Source organism: Scyliorhinus torazame, chromosome 13, assembly GCF_047496885.1.
Source record: "Scyliorhinus torazame isolate Kashiwa2021f chromosome 13, sScyTor2.1, whole genome shotgun sequence".
In the NCBI taxonomy this organism is placed as follows: domain Eukaryota; kingdom Metazoa; phylum Chordata; class Chondrichthyes; order Carcharhiniformes; family Scyliorhinidae; genus Scyliorhinus; species Scyliorhinus torazame.
The window spans coordinates 227636365-227657455 of record NC_092719.1 but is presented as its reverse complement, the minus strand read 5'-3'; the positions used below and the strand labels follow the sequence as shown (position 1 = coordinate 227657455).

The window sequence follows — 21091 nt, the reverse complement described above, 5'->3', positions numbered from 1 at the left end:
GGGCATTGAGTATAAGAATTGGCAAGTCATGTTGCAGCTGTACAGAACCTTAGTTAGGCCACACTTGGAGTATAGTGTTCAATTCTGGTCGCCACACTACCAGAAGGACGTGGAGGCTTTAGAGAGGGTGCAGAAGAGATTTACCAGAATGTTGCCTGGTATGGAGGGCATAAGCTATGAGGAGCGATTGAATAAACTCGGTTTGTTTTCACTGGAACGAAGGAGGTTGAGGGGCGACCTGATAGAGGTATACAAAATTATGAGGGGCATAGACAGAGTGGATAGTCAGAGGCTTTTCCCCAGGGTAGAGGGGTCAATTACTAGGGGGCATAGGTTTAAGGTGAGAGGGGCAAGGTTTAGAGTAGATGTACGAGGCAAGTTTTTTACGCAGAGGGTAGTGGGTACCTGGAACTCGCTACCGGAGGAGGTAGTGGAAGCAGGGACGATAGGGACATTTAAGGGGCATCTTGACAAATATATGAATAGGATTGGAATAGAAGGATACGGACCCAGGAAGTGTAGAAGATTGTAGTTTAGTCGGGCAGTATGGTCGGCACGGGCTTGGAGGGCCGAAGGGCCTGTTCCTGTGCTGTACGTTTCTTTGTTCTTTGTTCTATACCTCTTCATTCACCTGAGGAAGGAGCAGCGCTCCGTAAGCTAGTGACATTGAAACAAACCTGTTGGACTTTAACCTGGTGTTGTAAGACTATCTTTAATCAAACTATGTTTTCCTAAATAATCATAAATCCTATCTCTCAGAATCCTTTTCAATATTTTGCTCACCACAGACATAAAATTGATGGGTCTGTAATTTCCAGGGAATTCCCTATTCCCTTTCTTGAACAGGGGAACAACATTCACCTCCCTCCAATCATCCGGCACTACTCCAGTGGAGAGTGAGTACGCAAAGATCATCGCCAACAGTGCAGCAATCCCTCCCTCGCTTCCCATAGTAACCTTGGGTATACCCCGTCAGGCCCAGGGGATCTATCTATCCTGATGCTTTTCAAAATTTCCAGCAAATCCTCCTTAATATAAACCTCTTTGAGTCTATTAAACTGGTTCACACTGCTCTCACAAGCAACAAGTTCCCTCTCTCTAGTGAAAAGTGGAGCAGTAGGTTAGCTTTTTGTGCGCCTGTTGTGTTTATTGCATATTTCATCATCATTCTTCTTATAAATTAACATTAATTGTGTTTCAACTTACTAATCTGGTGACTGTAATTATTGGACAGCCAAAAGCCAAAGGTTTGGGTATTTTAACGGAATTATTGGTTATTTCACTTGTGTTGTGACTCTGGAGCACGTGGAATTGACCGTGCACTAGCCCAGGGTATTGGAACATAATTTGGGGGCTCGTCCACGATCTATGGACTTGAATATGATGGAGTTTGGGTTACAGTATAAACTTTAACAGATCCCAGGTTTGTACTGATATAACAGGATGGCTTTGAGAACTGCAAAGTCTTTTCTTCAGGTGGGTTACATATCTCTGGTTTATTTAAAGGAGTTTCGAAACGTCACGTTAGTCGAATTGGTTGGTGAATTATAAATAGACGTCCAGCTAGAGCTAGGAGGGTAGAGATAGTTGAAACAATTGCCCAACATTTACATTTGAAGAGAATGCAGAAAATAAATTGAGATAAAGCAAAGAGAAAAGGAAAAGAAAAAGAAATGGAAACGAGGAGGTTGGAATTAGAAAGAGAGGAAAGGGAAAAACAGAGAGTTACGTATGAAGGCACCAGAAATGTGTGGGGAACTGCCATTCAGTATTGAGGGAGTGCTGCACTGTCAGATGGTCAGTACTGAGGGAGTGCCGCACTATCAGAGGGTCAGTACTGAGGGAGCGCTGCACTGTCAGATGGTCAGTACTGAGGGAGTGCCGCACTGTCAGAGGGTCATACTGAGGGAGTGCTGCACTGTCAGAGGGTCAGTACTGAGGGAGTGCCGCACTGTCAGAGGGTCAGTACTGTGGGAGTGCTGCACTGTCAGAGGGTCAGTACTGAGGGAGTGCCGCACTGTCAGAGGTTCAGTACTGAGGGAGTGCTGCACTGTCAGAGGTTCAGTACTGAGGGAGTGCTGCACTGTCACAGGGTCAGTACTGAGGGTGTGCTGCACTGTCAGAGGGTCAGCACTGAAGGAGTGCTGCACTATCAGAGGGTCAGTACTGGGGGAGTGCCGCACTGTCAGAGGGTCAGTACTGGGGGAGTGCCGCACTGTCAGAGGATCAGTACTGAAGGAGTGCTGCACTGGAAGAGGGCCAGTACTGTCCTTCCTAAATAACAAATATTCATGAACATTCTATTTTCAGACTTGGTCACCCTGTAACCAGGTCTCCGTAATGGCAAATAAATTATACCTATTTAGCTCTCATTCATAGAATAGAATCGTAGAATTCCTACACTGCAGAAGGAGGCGTTTAGCCCATCGAGTCTGCAATAATCCTCCGAAAGAACACCCTACCCACCCCTCCCCTCCCCAATCTATCCTCGTAACCTGGTAACTCCACCTATCCTTTGGACACCAAGTATCAATTTTGACATGGCCAATCTACCTAACCTGCCCATCTTTGGACTGTGGGTGGCAATTTGTGCCTTCAAATCATTTATCATATAACGAATATTGCTTGAATTCGGATAAAGTGCCCTTTGCGTTGTTGTTTCAACTTTATTCTACACTCTGATCATATTTGATGTTTGCCTTCACTTTCTCTGCTTTCACCTACTTACTACTTTTCTACTTCCTGCCGCCTGTTTTGCTTCCGTCCAATCTGAGCTCCCTCTCAGATTTACATCCAACATTCCCGCAGCCATCCGACTTTTAACCCTCACAAAATGAGGCACATTGGAATAATCATTGTTATCTTACAGCGCCAGGAACCCGGGTTCGATTCCCGGCTTGGGTCACTGTCTGTGTGGAGTCTGCACGTTCTCCCCGTGTCTGCGTGGGTTTCCTCCGGGTGCTCCGGTTTCCTCCCACAAGTCCCGAAAGACGTGCTGTTAGGTGGATTGGACATTCTGAATTCTCCCTGTGTACCCGAACAGGCGCCGGAATGTGGCGACTAGGGGCTTTTCACAGTAACTTCATTGCAGTGTTAATGTAAGCCTACTTGTGACAGTAATAAAGATTATGATTATTATTAATCCAAAGTTATGGGGGCAGGGACAGGAAAGTGGAGTTGAGACTCGTGTCAGTTCATCCAAGATATTATCGAATGTGAGCAGGTATGAGGACCGAGTGAGTGTGAGGCTGCTGGGAGCAGGCTGGATGGAATGTCAGCCTCTGGCGTCCTCTCTGTTGAATTAAACAAGACAGAGGAATGAAACAAAAAGCAGAGGTCCATCCCTCACCCCTTCACGCTCAACACACACCTTGTGTACTATCCATGCCACGTATGCCATCTCCTGCCTCCCACCCACCCCCATGGTCCTTCATATCCCCGATGCTAACACATGCCCACCTAATTGTATCATGATAACTTTCTCCCAAAAGATCTTTTGCTTTGAGATTACTAAATGAAGCTGAATTAACAATACTAGCTCTAAAACAGCATCATCCCTTATTAGTCCCACAACACTATTGATGAGGACACCATGAAACGATTGTACAAATTCATCTTCCAGATCACCTGTGACATTTTGATTGTCCAGTCAATATGAATCTTAAAGTCTCCCACAATTATTAATTTGCCTTTATCAGTTATTATTACATAACTACTGTTAGGGGTCTATAAACTCCTCCCAGCAGCATGTTCAGATCCCTTTTATTCTAAACCTCTGATTCTGCTTCCTAACCTTCTGAGCCAGGATCCTTTCTCACTCCTGCGCTTATGACATTGTTTTACTAAGACAGGGAAACAGTTTAAAATTTGCATTCTGCACTCGCTCAGCAAACATCTTCTCCAGACAGAGAGCATCAATGTGCCATGCACTTTGGTTTGAAGACCCATCCGTATTTACCAACTCTCGTGCTCCAATTTGGGTTCTTCACCAGTGCGACCCTCCCTCGAGAGAGAGATGGGAAATGAATGATGACCCAGCCAGTGACAATCATCCCAGGAATTAATCATTTTTTAAACCTTGCTTTTATCCCTGAGTGAGGTTAGCTGATTAAACGGGCCCTCACTGAATTTCTAAATACTTGTGAGAACATCATTTAAACACCCTGACAGAACAATATAAGTGCGTGTCGCTTCACATGGCCAGACCAAACCTCCCCCCCCTCCCCCTCAGAGCAAAATGAATTATAACAAACACAATAACTCATTGACACCCCTTGTATTTCAGGCAGATTTAATACACACCATTGGAGAAAGTGCAGCCATGGGGGCAAGTGGAATCATCCTGTGGGGAGGCATTGAATTTTCTCGCACTAAGGTAAGAAACTGGACATCATAGTCACAGTCACCAAGGAAATGGTTGAGAATGATTAACATTTAAACCCACTCGCAGGGTGAGCCTGGAAGTGGATCGTAGATGATTGTTACATTGTTCATCGAGTGAGAATCCAAACCGACCAGGATTGTGGGTGATTGGGCAAAATACTGAAAGTTTTTTTTAACAATAATCTTTATTATTGCCACAAGTAGGCTTACATTAACACTGCAATGAAGTTACTGTGAAAATCCCCTCGTCGCCACATTCCGGCGCCTGTTCAGGTACACTAAGGGAGAATTCAGAATGTCCAAATTACCTAACAAGCATGTCTTTCGACACTTGTGGGAAGAAACCGGAGCACCCGGAGGAAACCCACGCTGACACGGGGAGAACATGCAGACTCCGCACAGACAGTGACCCAAGCCGGGAATCGAACCCGGGTCCCTGGCGCTGTGAAGCAACAGTGTTACCACTCTGTTTTCATTGGTTGCTGAATCGAGAATAAACCTGACAATTATCTTGAGGAAAGATAAGGATCTGTATTTGTATTTGGACTGACTCTTGTTCAACACAAAACATAGGTTACGACCCTCCAACACTGCAGCACTTCCTCAGTACTGACCCTCTGACAGTGCAGCACTTCCTCAGTACTGACCCTCTGACAGTGCAGCACTCCCTCAGTACTGACCCTCTGACAGTGCAGCACTTCCTCAGTACTGACCCTCTGACAGCGCAGCGCTCCCTCAGTACTAACCCTCTAACACTGCAGCACTTCCTCAGTACTGACCCTCTGACAGTGCAGCACTTCCTCAGTACTGACCCTCTGACAGTGCAGCACTCCCTCAGTACTGACCCTCTGACAGTGCGGCACTCCCTCAGTACTGACCCTCTGACAGTGCGGCATTCCCTCAGTACTGACCCTCTGACAGTGCGGCACTCCCTCAGTACTGACCCTCTGACAGTGCAGCACTCCCTCAGTACTGACCCTCTGACAGTGCAGCACTTCCTCAGTACTCACCCTCTGACAGTGAAGCACTCCCTCAGTACTGACCCTCTGACAGTGCAGCACTCCCTCAGTACGGATCCTCTGACAGTGCGGCACTTCCTCAGTACTCACCCTCTGACAGTGAAGCACTCCCTCAGTACTGACCCTCTGACAGTGCAGCACTCCCTCAGTACTGACCCTCTGACAGTGCAGCACTCCCTCAGTACTGACCCTCTGACAGTGCAGCACTTCCTCAGTACTGACCCTCTGACAGCGCAGCGCTCCCTCAGTACTGACCCTCTGACAGTGCAGCAATCCCTCAGTACTGACCCTCTGACAGTGCAGCACTCCCTCAGTACTGACCCTCTGACAGTGCGACACTCCCTGAGTACTGACCCTGTGACAGTGCAGCACTCCCTGAGTACTGACCCTCTGACAGTACAGCACTCCCTGAGTACTGACCCTCTGACAGTGCAGCACTTCCTCAGTACTGACCCTCTGACAGCGCAGCGCTCCCTCAGTACTGACCCTCTGACAGTGCAGCAATCCCTCAGTACTGACCCTCTGACAGTGCAGCACTCCCTCAGTACTGACCCTCTGACAGTGCGACACTCCCGGAGTACTGACCCTGTGACAGTGCAGCACTCCCTGAGTACTGACCCTCTGACAGTACAGCACTCCCTGAGTACTGACCCTCTAACAGTGCAGCACTCCTTCAGTACTGACCATCTGACATTGCAGCGCTCCCTCAGTACTGACCCTCTGACAGTGCAGCACTCCCTCAGTACTGACCCTCTGACAGTGCGGCACTCCCTCAGTGCAGACCCTCTGACAGTGCAGCACTCCCTCAGTACTGACCCTCTGACAGTGCAGCACTCCCTCAGTACTGACCCTCTGACAGTGCGGCGCTCCCTCAGTACTGATCCTCTGACAGTGCGGCACTCCCTCAGTACTGACCCTCTGACAGTGCGGCACTCCCTCAGTACTGACCCTCTGACAGTGCGGCACTCCCTCAGTGCAGACCCTCTTACAGTGCGGCACTCCCTCAGTACTGACCCTCTGATAGTGCGGCACTCCCTCAGTACTGACCCTCTGCCAGTGCGGCACTCCCTCAGTACTGACCCTCTGACAGTGCGGCACTCCCTCAGTACTGACCCTCTGACACTGCAGCGGAACTCCCTCAGTACTGACCTTGGTTGTGGGCAGTAATGTCTGGCTCATGGTTTAAATTGTAAGAGTGTTTCGTGTTCATTTTCCTTGTTCCTGTATCTTTTATTTTATTTTTATTATTTTTGGTTCATTGATGTATAATTGAGATTAACCTTTAAGTCGAGTGGAGGAATTGACCTGCCTCCTGGAACGCTCAGTTCTCCGCTTTCGTATTTGGGAAAGAAGAACTCAGACTATTCAGCACCCAGCAGGCTGAAGCAAAGCAGTTTAATTTGTTAACTTGTCAGCCAATGGGTTGGCCAGGCACAGTGTTCTGCCTGACAACAGTCAGCGATGGTTCCTGTCAGGTGGTTTATTTAGAGAGAACACCTCTGTACCCTGGAAGGGAGAGGAGCCGTGTTTCTCCCTCTCTCTGCTGCCGGTTACCTGTTGTTTCTGTGAGGCTGCAGTGACGATCGTCACAAACTGAAGGAAAAGGAAGAACCCAACTGAAGGCCCAACCCTGAGGAAGAAACTAACTGGAAAACGCCCGTTTGCATCAGAGACCTTAAACCTTTTATTGTATTATTATTTCTTGACCAGTGAGGGTTAGAATCAGATAAAGAACAAATAAAAGTATAGCACAGGAACGGGCCCTTCGGCCCTCCAAGCCTGTGCGGATCGTGATTCCCGAACTGAAAAAAATCCTTCTGCCCTTACTCGGTCCGTATCCCTCTATTTCCTCCCTATTCATGGACCCATCCAGATGCCTCTTGAATGTTGCTAATGTGCTGCTCCTACCACATCCTCTGGCAGCGCGTTCCCTCTTTAAACTTTCCCCCTTTCACCTTGAACCTGTGCCCTGTGTAACTGACACTTCCACCCTTGGAAAAAGCCTCTGACTATCCACCCTGTCTGTGCCTCTCATAATTTTGTAGATCTCTATCAGGTCTCCCCTCAGCCTCCATCTTTCCAGTGAAAACAATCCTAGTTCATTCAACCTCTCCTCATATCCAACACCCTCGAGACCAGGCAACATCCTGGTGAACCTTCTTTGCACTCTCGCCAAAGCTTCCTCGTCCTTCTGATAATGTGGTGACCAGAACTGCACGCAATACTCCAACTGTGGCCTAACCAAGGTTTTGTACAGCTGCAACATGATTTCCCAACTCCTGCACTCAATGCCCCAGCTGGTGAAGGAAAGCACGGTAGCATAGTGGTTAGCACTGTTGCTTCACAGCACCAGGGTCTCAGGTTCGATTCCCGGCTTGGGTCACTGTCTGTGCGGAGTCTGCACGTTCTCCCCGTGTCTGCGTGGGTTTCCTCCGGGTGCTCCGGTTTCCACCCACAAGTCCCGAAAGACGTGCTGTTAGGTGAATTGGACATTCTGAATTCTCCCTCTGTGTACCCGAACAGGCGCCGGAATGTGGCGACTAGGGGATTTTCACAGTAACTTCATTGCAGTGTTAATGTAAACCTACTTGTGACAATAAAGATTATTATTATAAGGCTTCTAAATGACGTTGGCCACCTGTGTTGCCACTTTTAGGGAGCTGTGGACCTGCACGCCCAGATCCCTCTGTATGTTAATGTTCCTAAGGGTTCTGCCATTTACAGTATAATTCATACCGAGATTTGATCCCCCAAAATGCATCACCTGGCATTTGTCCAGTATGGTAGTTCGACAGTTGTATTTTCTGCCTGTTTAATTATAATTACTTTTAATAACAAAAGGTTACTTGTGGTTAAATGTTACAAAGCTGGTGATTGCAGTCAACTTAACTCAGCTAAAACCACGGGGGAATTAATATCAAATCTAACTTCACCTGCGATGTGAGTCTGGGCCAGGTGGGGCTGGAATTGACAGTGGACTAGCCCAGGGGGTCGTGACCACCCAAATTAGTCAAGCTGTGGGGTTGCTGTGCAAGATCTCTTGAATGATTCTGGGCTGACAGGTCAAGATTATGGGGATAGCTTTTCAGAGACAAAAATTCCTTCAAAGATACTTAGGGCAGAATTCAACCAAAAATGTCTAAGTGTAATTGTGAAATGACTGGCTCCTCGGAGACCAGTCCGCCATTTTGAAAGGGTGCTCCGATCTCGAAGTGAGCATGAGGGTCTCTCACCCCCCCCCCACCCACATAGCCATTACGTCACAACCCCCCCCCTCCCCCGCCCCCGCCCACTCCCCCTCCTGCAAGTGAGGATGCCCTGCCATGGGGTCATTGAGGGCCCCCCCTTTCAGGATCCCCGCCCTTCACCCCCTGAACCTTTATGAGGTCCCCTCATACACTCTTTCATTGGCATGGCCCTCTTCAGGCCTCAACCTTTGGCAGTGCCCCCTGGCACCACAGGACTGCCACCCTAGCACCCTGGCAATGCCCCTGTGCCAGGGTGGCAGTGCCCAGAGGGAGAGCCAGGGGGCCAACCCTCCCTGTCCCCGAACACTCAGGGGTTTCCAATGGCCAAGGAAACTCCCCAGGTGGCATTATGCCTGATCCAGGTTTGTGTGGAGCAGGACTAAATGGTGCCCCGTCAATGCCTCGCTGGGGAGGCCATTAGTTCCCAGGAACCCGGAGAATCTGGCAAATGCATATTTTAATGAGCCTAACGGCCCAATGAGGGCGAGATCCCGACCACGACGTCTTGCTGCGTTCGGTTCAATCTTTGAATCATTAGGAGCGTCGCAAATCCTGTGGTGAATGTAAATACAGTTAATTCACCAGTTATGTTCTATGTTATTAATCCTGTGGGTTTTATCTGTGAGCCATTGTATGGTTTCACCCACAGGGGGAGATGTTGGAGGATGTTGGAGCATGTACGGGCTCTGCCCATGGCTCCGCCCCTTTGAAGGAGTATAGGAGTAGCTGGCCTGTGGGACTGTCCTCAGTATGTACCAGTCACAGGCAGGCAAAGTTGATAGTGAATTAAAACCACTGTTTTACTCCGACACGAGTCAGAGAGTGAATTGATGGTCGCATCAATTTAATTAACTATCTGAACAAAAACGATTATGGAGTCAGCCCTCAAACCTGACAGACTGGAGCTCGATCCACAGGCTGTGGAGGCAAAGGACATTTTTTCACACTGGCTGCGGTGTTTCCAGGCCTATCTCGCCGCGTCGTCGACGCCATCCGTCACGGACGAACAAAAATTGAGTCTCCTCAACGCACGGGTGAGTCACCGCATTTCTGTGCAACTTGAAGAGTCCACCTCATATAGCGCCGCTCTCGCAATCCTCGAGCGCATCTACGTGCGGCCTGTGAACAAGGTCTATGCGCGACATATTCTCACTACTCGACGCCAGCGCCCCGGGGAGTAATCAACGACTATCTGCGCGACCTCAAAGCCCTCACGCGCAACTGCAACTATCAGGCCGTTACGGCCACTCAGCACATGGAGCTCGCCGTCCGAGACGTCTACGTTGCGGGGGTCAGATCAAATTACGTGCGGCAGCGACTGCTCGAGAAAGGGGCCCAGGACCTGGACGAGACGGTGAAACTGGCGACTTCGCTGGAGGTCGCTTTCCTGAGCCTCACTGCATTACCGGCCGAACACTCGACCCCCGCGTGGGCTCCCGACCAGAGACTACCCCAGGCCTGTGCTGCGCGCCCACCCACTCATCATGGGGGGTTGCCTTGTTATTTTTGCGGCCATCCTCAACACCCTCGACAGCACTGCCCGGCCCGCAACGCGCGCTGCAACAGTTGCGGCCGAAAGGGCACTTCGCCAAGGTCTGCCTTGCCAAGCCTCAGCGCGCGAACTCTCGGACCCGGACTACCGGCTCTCAGGCCCGCAGGCCTCGCAATGTGGCAGCGTGCCTGCCGACTCCGCACAGCACGTCCGACTCACGGGGCCGCCATTTTGGCCATCCTCCCCCACGCGGCCGGCCACGTGCGATCCATGGGGGCCGCCATCTTGGACGCCATCTGCTACGCCGCTCGACGCGTACGCCCTGCTCAGACAGTCACCGGGGGGCCGTCCCAGCACAGCCGACCACGCCGCCGGTTACCCTCAACTCAGCGCAGTCACCTTGGACCAGTCGCGACCCAAGCACCTCAAGAGCTCAATGATGGCCGTCCGGGTTAACGGGTACGAGACACCTTGCCTGCTCGACTCCGGAAGCACCGAGAGTTTCATCCACCCGGATCTGGTAAGCCGCTGCTCGCTCCTGATATTCCCAGCGCACTCGGTACAAATCCGAGGGTGCACGACGGTAACCTTAGCGGTACAGGGCGCTGAGTTCACTCATTTCCAGCTGTACGTGCTCCCAGACCTCTGCGCCCCCCTCCTTTTAGGGCTCGATTTTCAATGTAATCTCAAGAGCCTGACGCTTAGCTTTGGAACATAGAACATAGAACATTACAGCGCAGTACAGGCCCTTCGGCCCTCGATGTTGCGCCGACCTGTGAAACCGCTCTAAAGCCCATCTACACTATTCCCTTATTGTCCATATGTCTATCCAATGACCATTTGAATGCCCTTAGTGTTGGCGAGTCCACTACTGTTGCAGGCAGGGCATTCCACACCCTTACTACTCTCTGAATAAAGAACCTACCTCTGACATCTGTCCTATATCTATCTCCCCTCAATTTAAAGCTATGTCCCCTCGTGCTAGACATCACCATCCGTGGAAAAAGGCTCTCACTGTCCACCCTATCCAATCCTCTGATCATCTTGTATGCCTCAATTAAGTCACCTCTTAACCTTCTTCTCTCTAACGAAAACAGCCTCAAGTCTCTCAGCCTTTCCTCATAAGATCTTCCCTCCATACCAGGCAACATTCTGGTAAATCTCCTCTGCACCCTTTCCAATGCTTCCACATCCTTCCTATAATGCGGCGACCAGAATTGCACGCAATACTCCAAATGCGGCCGCACCAGAGTTTTGTACAGCTGCAACATGACCTCATGGCTCTGAAACTCAATCCCTCTACCAATAAAAGCTAACACACCGTACGCCTTCTTAACAACCCTCTCAACCTGGGTGGCAACTTTCAGGGATCTATGTACATGGACACCGAGATCTCTCTGCTCATCCACACTGCCAAGAATCTTACCATTAGCCCAGTACTCAGTCTTCTTGTTGTTCCTTCCACTTTGGCGGACCCCTGCCCCCACTCACTGTGTGCAGCCTAGCCACTCTGAAAGTCGACCCTCCTTCCCTCTTCGCTAATCTCACCGCTGATTGCAAGCCAGTAGCCACTCGCAGCAGGCGATATAGCCTGCAGGACAGAATATTTATTAGGTCTGAGGTCCTGAGTCTCTTGCGGGAAGGAGTCATCGAGGCCAGCAATAGCCCCTGGAGAGCTCAGGTGGTGGTCGTCAAGACCGGGGAGAAGCTCCGGATGGTGGTTGATTACAGCCAGACCACTAACCGGTTTATGCAACTCGATGTGTACCCCCTTCCCCGGATTGCAGACAAGGTCACTCAGATCGCTCACTACCGCATGTTCTCCACGGTGGATCTGAAGTCTGCAAACCACTAGCTCCCAATCCGCCCAGAGGACCGCCACTACACGGCGTTTAAGGCAGACGGCCGCCTTTTTCATTTCCTCCGGTCCCTTTTGGCGTCACGAACGGGGTTTTGGTGTTCCAACGAGCGATGGACCGAATGGTGGACCAGTACGGGCTGCGGGCCACGTTTCCGAACTTGGACAACGTCACCATCTGCGGCCATGATCAGCAGGACCACGACGCCAACCTCCACCGATTTCTCCAAACCGCCCAAAAACTTAATCACACCTATAATAAGAAGAAATGCATTTTCCACACCACCAGGCTAGCCATCCTCGGCTACGTCGTGGAAAACGGAGTCCTAGGGCCCGACCCTGACCGTCTGCGTCCCCTCCTGCAACTCCCCCTCCCCCACTGCCCCAAGGCACCTCTTCCTACTACGCCCAGTGGGTCCCCCAGTATGCGGACAAAGCCCGCCTACTATTTAAGGCCACCCTTTTCCCTCTGGTAGCCGAGGCTCGCCAGGCCTTCAACTGCATCAAGGCGGACATCGCCAAAACCGCGATGCGCGCGGTGGACGAGTCCGTCCCCTTTCAGGTGGAGAGCGACGCCTCAGAGGTCACTCTCGCCGCCACTCTCAATCAAGCAGGCAGACGGGTTGCGTTTTTTTCCCGCACCCTCACCGCTTCTGAACTTCGACACTCCTCGGTCAAAAAAGAGACTCAAGCCATCGTGGAAGCCGTGCGGCACTGGAGGCACTACCTCGCTGGTAGGAGGTTTACCCTCGTCACCGACCAACGATCGGTAGCCTTCATGTTCGACAATACGCAGCGGGGCAAAATCAAGAACGATAAGATCTTGAGGTGAAGAATCAAACTCTCCACCTATAATTACGATATAGTGTATCGTCCTGGGAAGCTCACTGAGTCCCCAGATGCCCTGTCCCGCGGCACATGCGCCAGTGCGCAAGAGGACCGACTACGGGCTATCCACGACGACCTCTGCCACCCGGGGGTCAGCCGGCTCACCCACTACATCAAGGCCCGGAACCTGCCCTCCTCCACCGAGGAGGTCAAAGCTGTAACCAGCGACTGCCCAATCTGTGCGGAGTGTAAACCGCACTTCCATCGACCAGATAAGGCCCACCTGGTGAAGGCGTCCTGGCCCTTTGAATGCCTCAGTATCGATTTCATAGGGCCCCTCCCCTTGAATAATCGCAATACCTACTTTCTCAATATTATTGGTGAGTTCTCCCGTTTCCCGTTTGCCATCCCGTGCCCCGATATGACCACCCCCACTGTTATCAGAGCCCTGCACAGTGTCTTCACCCTGTTTGGTTTCCCCAACTATGTCCACAGCGACAGGGGCTCGTCGTTCATGAGCGACGAACTGCGTCAGTACCTGCTCAGTAAAGGCATCGCCTCGAGCAGGACTACCAGATACAACCCCCGGGGAAACGGACAGGTGGAGAGGGAGAACGCGACGGTCTGGAAGACCGTCCAACTGACCCTACGGTCCAGGAATCTCCCGGTTTCCCACTGGCAGGAAGTCCTCCCCGATGCACTCCATGGTATTAGGTCCCTCCTTTGCACGGCCACAAACCAAACTCCTCATGACCGCTTGTTTATTTTCCCTAGGGGGACTACCTCAGGGGCCTCGCTCCCACCCTGGCTGATGACACCGGGTCCGGTTCTCCTCCGGAAACACGTTCGGACCCATAAGACCGATCCCCTGGTAGAGAGGGTCCAGCTCCTGCACTCAAACCCGCAATACGCATATGTTGAGCACCCCGATGGTCGACAGGATACCGTCTCCCTCCGAGACCTTGCGCCCGCAGGCTCCACCACCATGTGCACAGTAGCCCCCGCGCTGTACCCCGCTCTTTCTCCAATGCCCAGCACCCCCGCGCCCATTTGGCTCCGGCGCTCCCTTCCGCCCGGCACACCGGTCCACAGGAATGAAGCTCAGGAAGAGCCGCTCCCGGAGTCCACCCCTGGGGCTGCTCCGGACCCACTTCCCCAGCCACCTGAAGCGGCTGCAACACCAGCGCTTCGGCGGTCGCAGCGCACGATCCGGGCGCCGGACCGGCTGAACTTGTGACCCATCACCCCCGCTGGACTTTATTTTTTACAGGGGGTGAATGTGGTGAATGTAAATACAGTTAATTCACTAGTTATGTTCTATGTTATTAATCCTGTGGGTTTTATCTGTGGGCCATTGTATGGCTTCACCCACAGGGGGAGATGTTGGAGGATGTTGGAGCATGTACGGGCTCAGCCCATGGCTCCGCCCCTTTGAAGGTGTATGAGAGTAGCTGGCCTGTGGGACTGTCCTCAGTATGTACCAGTCGCAGGCAGGCAAAGTTGATAGTTAATTAAAACCAGTGTTTTACTCCGACACGAGTCCTTGAGTGAATTATGGTCGCATCAAATCCCACGAGAGGCCTCTCGAGATTCAAAGGCCTCATTGCGACACCAAGTCAGGTGGGTCGAGGCGGTACATCCCCCTGGTGCTGATTTACTTGAGTGGGTTTAGAAAGTGAAACTGCTTCTCTGGCCCAGAGATTCCAGAACAATCCAGTCAGACCTTAAAGTTGGAGCAAGGCTGTTGGGGGGGGGGTCAGGAATCATTTACATAAACAGGAGCAGGAATCTGGAACTGTGTCCTGGGAGGTGTGAAGTCAATTGGAGCTTTAAAGACTGAGATGACGGCTCGATTGGGAAAATCGAGGGATGTGGAGACAAGGTGGGAAAGTGGGGATGATGTTCAGACTGGCCACAATCTCACTGGACTCCAAGCAGCAGGCCTGATGTACAGAACATTCGCTTCCTCTTCCTGTTCAGCTAAGGGGAGACAATGTGATTTATTAAAACTGTGTATTGATCGCTATTGACACAGAGACTGGTCTGAAGTGAATTCACTTCTCGGAGAAGGAGTCTGAATGTGTTCAATGTGGAAGCTGCTGTGTGACCCCCCCTAATCTTCACTGATTAACCTGATTCACCTCTCTCTCTCTCTCTCTGCAGGACAATTGCCAACATGTGAAAGATTATTTGAAGAATACTCTGGGGCCCTATATTGTAAACGTTACTACAGCTGCTCGGAGTTGCAGTCAGTATCTGTGCAGCAAACACGGCCGATGTTACCGAAAATATCCTGAAGGAAACGCTTACTTACATTTGAGTAAAAGGTCTTTTCAGATTGTCACACGGAGAGATCACGGTACATTCAGAGTTTACACGAAAGGCAAATTGAGCTTTAAGGACAAGAGACAATTGAAGGCACATTTTGCGTGTCAGTGCTACAAGGGCTGGGATGGCCAATACTGCAATAAGTCAAAATGCACAGGCTCCAAGTGGAGGCAAAACGGTTCCCTGCTCATCGCAGCCCTGCTCCTCCACATCTGCATCCAATCCTGATGTGGGCATCGTTTGCACAATGATGATCAACTTCCCTAACTTGAAAAGCTCACCCTGATAGTGTTAACTGTGTGTGTGTGTCCATACTCATACTGACACACACACACACACACTCTGTCACACACACACACACACTCTCTCTCTCACACACACACTCACACCGACACACACACCATCACACACACTCACTCTCAGTCAGTCACACACACGCGCACACACACTCACTCTCTTACACACACACCCACACTCTGTCACACATACACTCTCTCTGACACGCACACTCACTCTCTCACACACACTCACTCTCTCACACACACAGTCAGTCACATGCACACACACTCACTGACACATACACACTGAAAGACACACTTACTGACACAAACAGTCGCACACACACCTACACTGAGTGCCTAATTGATGGTGACTGAGTTACTACGTAAATGGTGCGAGTGGAGTTTGACGAACGGTCGGATTAGAAACTGGGTTGAGTTTCTGGCCCTTTCTGGGAAACCGGGAGACCAGAATCTGCCTTAATTTGCTGCTGATTACAGACGCTGAGTGAATGGGTTTAAAACAAATTCCAGAGGTTTGGACTAAATAGTGATGGACACCCAACTGGATTGAAGACTTTCTTGTGTTTGATAGAAATGGGGTTAAAATGTAAAGTAATTGTGGAGGTTAATTGGTGATTGGCAGCGAGTTACAGATAATGGTGAATAGAATGCGGTGTGAATCAGAGAAAGGATTGGTAAATAATTGAGCTGCTGTAAATCACTTCGAGTTTCTGGATGAAATTATCAATGCGATAACAAACCATGAAAATGGTTATTTAAAAAAGCAGCAGCAGGTGAATCACAAAGTTATCTCTTACTCAGTACAGTAAGAATAGCAGAGCCGTATCTCTATTCCTATCTCACTAACTGCCCAGGGCCAATTATCGATCAATCAAGTTTTAATTATATAATTAGTCATGAAATTTCAGGAGTGTTCAGCTGGTCTGAGACTGAGGAAATTGCATGGATCATAAATATTCATTGTTACTTTGTACAAAGTGCAATAATGCACAACACGATCTGACAAACCCTGGCCAGCCTAGAAATTTACCAACTGAGACACGGTAAATCTGTCACCACGTTAATCGGATGGTGCAGGAAATGGGGGCAGTTTGCGCTTTCTTGCCCAGTGGAGTTTTGTTCCCAAAACAAATGAACTGTGTTTGTTCCTGTGGTACGGCCAGGAACATGCAACAACATCAGGGTCAGACTGAGCTTTGATAAAGAGTTATCTGGACTCGAAACGTTAGCTCTTTTCTCTCCCTTCAGATGCTGCCAGACCTGCTGAGATTTTCCAGCATTTTCTATTTGCTATCAGGGTCAGACGAACTTATTTCATAGAATTTACAGTGCAGAAGGAGGCCATTCAGCCCATCGAGTCTGCATTGGCTCTTGGAAAGAGCACCCTACCCAAGGTCAACACCTCCACCCTATCCCCATAACCCAGTAACCCCACCCAACACTAAGGGCAATTTTGGACAATAAGGGCAATTTATCATGGCCAATCCACCTAACATGCACATCTTTGGACTGTGGGAGGAAACCGGAGCACCCGGAGGAAACCCACGCACACACGGGGAGGATGTGCAGACTCCGCACAGATAGTGACCCAAGCCGGAATCGAACCTGGGACCCTGGAGCTGTGAAGCAATTGTGCTATCCACAATGCTACCGTGCTGCCCCCTAAGGTTAATTGGTGACTGGACTGCAGTTTGACTGAGGGGATGCAGGAGGAGAGTTCACATCCTCAACGTCGGTGACTGAGCATTGCACTGTGATGCCCACTGTGGGTGAACTGCACTCCCACAGGTGCCGCATGAATTCTAACACTGGAGGCTACGAAAGGAACATGATGTCATGCGAAAGTTCAGTGAGGGGTTTTAATAGTTGGGATCATATAAAGTGTGTAATTATTGATGGGAGATGCTCCATGCTCGACAGCCTGATAATTCATCGTGTGTTTCTTCAAGTTGTATCCCGGGATACTCAATATCCCAAACATCTCAGCTTCAATCCTGGTTTAAAGCGAGATAGTGGAGGTGGACAGGGAATATTCAAGGGTGCCCACCGTGGAGGGATTGGCGAGGAGGAAAAGTTGCAGGGGCAGTTTGACAGGCTGACAACGGGGAGGGCAGTAGGGCAACTGCGTAGGGCAAGGGGGGTGCAATATGAGTATGGGGAGAAGGCGAGCCGCATGCTGATGCACCAGCTGCGGAGGCAGGCTGCGTCCAGGGAAATATTGAAGATACGGACTGGGGCTGGGGATGTGGTGCTGGAGCCGGGGAAGATAAAGGAGGCGCTTAGGCAGTACTACCAGGGAATTTGCGAGGCGGGCCCGGGGGGGAGAGGAGGGGGACGTGGGGCGGTTCTGGACGAGCTGGAATTTCCCCAGGTGGAGGAAGCAAAGAAGCAGGTGTTGGAGGAGCCCCTGGGGCTGAGGGAGGTGCTGGATAGTATCGGGGGTATGAAGTCGGGGAAGGCCCCTGGGCCGGATGGGTACCCGGCAGAATTTTATAAGGAATTTGCGGCGGACCTGGCACCACATCTGTTGGGGCGTTTGATGAAGCGCTGGAGAAGGGGGAGTTGCCGGAGACGATGACGCAGGCAATAATCATATTAATCCCAAAAAAGGGGAAGGACCCAGTGGAATGTGTGTCGTATAGGCCCATATCACTATTGAACACGGATGTGAAGGTATTGGCTAAGTTGTGGGAGGGGAGGATGGAGGATTGTGTCCCGGGAGTGGTTGCAGAAGATCAAACAGGCTTCGTGAAGGGCAGGCAGCTCGCGGGTAATATAAGACAACTGTTGAATGTGGTGATGGATCCGTCAGGGGCTCTGGTACCAGAGGTGGTGGTGTCCATGGACGTGGAGTAGTCATTTGATCGGGTGGAGTGACGGTACTTGTTTGAAGTTTTGGGAAGGTTTTTGTTTGGGCCGAGATTTGTGGCATGGGTGCGGTTGCTGTGTGTAGCACTATGAGGATGAATGATATGAGCTCACAAAGCTTTGACTTACACAGGGGTACGAGGCAGGGGTGCCCGCTGTCGCCGCTGCTGTTTGCGCTGGCCATAGAGCCGTTGCCGATGGCTGTCAGGGGGTCGGCGGAGTGGCGGGGGATTATGAGGGGACAGACAGAGCATCAGGTGTCGCTCTATGCTGATGACCTCTTGGTGTATGTTTCAGATCCGTTGGAGAGTATGGGAAGGATTATGGGCCTGTTGGGGAGCTTTGGAGGGTTCTCGGGGTACAAACTGAATGGAGGGAAAAGCGAGGTAATCCCGGTGAATGAGCTGGGATAGCGGGTTAATTTAGGGGGGATGCCATTTACTGTAGCGAGGGATAGGTTTAGGTACTTGGGGATTCAGGTAGCGAGGGAATGGACGGGGCTCCATAAGTGGAACTTAACAAAGCTGGTGGAGGAGGCGAGGGAAGCTCTTAAGAGGTGGGATACACGGCACTTAACGCTGGCGGGGAGGGTCCAAGTGGTGAAAATGAATATTCTGCCGAGGTTCTTGTTTATCTTTCAGGATCTCCCGATCTTTATACCAAAGGCCTTCCTTCAGAAAGTGGACATGATAATTTCTGACTTTGTATGGACGGGGAAGGTGCCGAGGGTGGGGAGGACCCTGCTACAAAGGATAGGGTATACAGGAGGTGGAGGGAAGTGGGGCTGGTCAAGGTGAGGGATTTGTATTTGGAAGAAGGGTTCACCAGTCTGGAGGAGCTAAGGGAGAGGATAGAGCTGCTGAGGGGGAGTGAGTTCAGGTATCTACAGGTTAGGGACTTTGTCCGAAAGGTCTGGAGGGGGTTCCCTAGGTTATTGGGATACACCCTGCTGGAGCGACTGCTGCTTCCAGATGTGGAAGGGGAGGGAAGAATTGGGGATATATATAAGTGGCTGGGGGAGAAGGGAGGCGAGCGGGTGGTGAAGATCAAGGAGAAATGGGAAGCGGAGTTGGGAATGGAGATCAATTGGGGAGTATGGAGTGAGGCACTGCGAAGGGTAAACGGGACCTCCTCGTTTGCGAGGATGAGCCTGATACAGTTTAAGGTGCACAGGGTGCATGTGACTCGGGCGAGAATGAGTGGGGTCTTTCAGGGGTTAGCAGATGAGTGTGAGAGGTGTGGGCGGGGGCCAGCGAATCACGTGCACATGTTTTGGGGTTGTGAAAAATTGGGAAGATTCTGGGCGGGAGTGTTCGCGGTCTTAGCCAGGATAGTGGAGGAGGGAGTGGACCCGGACCCTTTGGTGACGATATTTGGGGTTTCAGAGAAGCCGGAGCTCATGGAGAGGAGGAAGGCCGATGTCGTGGCCTTCGCCTCTCTGATTGCACAGCGGTGAATTTTGCTGGAGTGGCGGTCGGCATCGCCACCGGGGTAGCAGCTTGGTTGGGTGACCTGTACGACTTCCTGCGGTTACAGAAGATAAATTATGAGTTAAGGGGCTCAGCAGGGGGGTTTGAGAAAAGGTGGGGGGTGTTTGTGACCGTGTTTGAGGAGCTGTTCGTCGCAGGGGAGGGGGGGGGGGTGAAAATGGGGGGACATCTGTACAAACTGTATAGTTGATTGTAGGGAAGTATGTTTCCCAGGGTCATTGTTTGCTGCAACATGTTTTGATACATGTTTGTAATAAAATATATATATTTTTTTAAATCCTGCTTCAAACAAAAGTTAATTAAAGCTCCTCCTTTGGAATTCAAGATGTGGAGATGCCGGCGTTGGACTGGGGTGGGCACAGTACGAAGTCTAACAACACCAGGTTAAAGTCCAACAGGTTTGTTTCAAACACTAGCTTTCGGAGCGCTGCTCCTTCCTCAGGTGAATGAAGAGGTATGTTCCAGAAACATATATATAGACAGATTCAAAGATGCCAAACAATGCTTGGAATGCGAGCATTAGCAGGTGATTAAATCTTTACAGATCCAGAGATGGGGTAACCCCAGGTTAAAGAGGTGTGTAAAGATCTGTAAAGATTTAATCACCTGCTAATGCTCGCATTCCTAGCATTGTTTGGCATCTTTGAATTTGTCTATATATGTGTTTCTGGAACAGACCTCTTCATTCACCTGAGGAAGGAGCAGTGCTCCGAAAGTTAGTGACATCGAAACAAACCTGTTGGACTTTAACCTGGTGTAAGACTTCTTACTTTGGAATTCAAAGAAGAACAAAAATCAAATAAAAGTACAGCACAGGAACAGGCCCTTCGGCCCTCCAAGCCTGTGCCGATCATGATACCCTAACTTAAAAAAACCTTCTGCCCTTACTCGGTCCGTATCCCTCTATTTCCTCCCTATTCATGTTCCCATCCAGATGCCTCTTCAAGGTTGCTAATGTGCTGCTTCCACCACATCCTCTGGCAACGCGTTCCAGACACTCACCACTCTGCATGGAAATCTTAGCCCGCACATCTCCCTTAAACGTTTCCCCTCTCACCTTGAACCTGTGCCCCTTTGTAATTGACACCTCCACCCTTGGAAAAAGCCTCTGACTATCCACCCTGTCTATGCCTCTCAGTCAGTTGAACATTTGAGGTTATCTGTTCCCTGGAGAATTTAATGTCACTGAATTTCCAGACCAGGCTCCTGTCAAAAAACCCTGTTCACAACAGCTGAGCAACATCGTCAGGTGGTGGGAACAGCAGACCCCGAAAT

At 50.6% G+C, this 21091-nt stretch overlaps 1 protein-coding gene across 2 annotated transcripts in view; it reads left to right on the top strand.

The window, feature by feature from the left end:
* LOC140388657 (hyaluronidase-4-like) overlaps positions 1-15999 on the top strand; it is a 72322-nt gene extending 56323 nt beyond the window's left edge. Inside the window, exons 2-3 of one of the 2 annotated variants that reach the window (XM_072473137.1) lie at positions 4286-4375; positions 14992-15999. In XM_072473137.1, the coding sequence (XP_072329238.1) occupies positions 4286-4375; positions 14992-15384 (483 nt within the window). In that variant the 3' untranslated portion in view covers positions 15385-15999. The remainder of the gene's footprint in view (positions 1-4285; positions 4376-14991) is intronic. The other variant, XM_072473138.1, reaches the window with a different exon arrangement.
* Positions 16000-21091: the final 5092 nt, after the last annotated feature.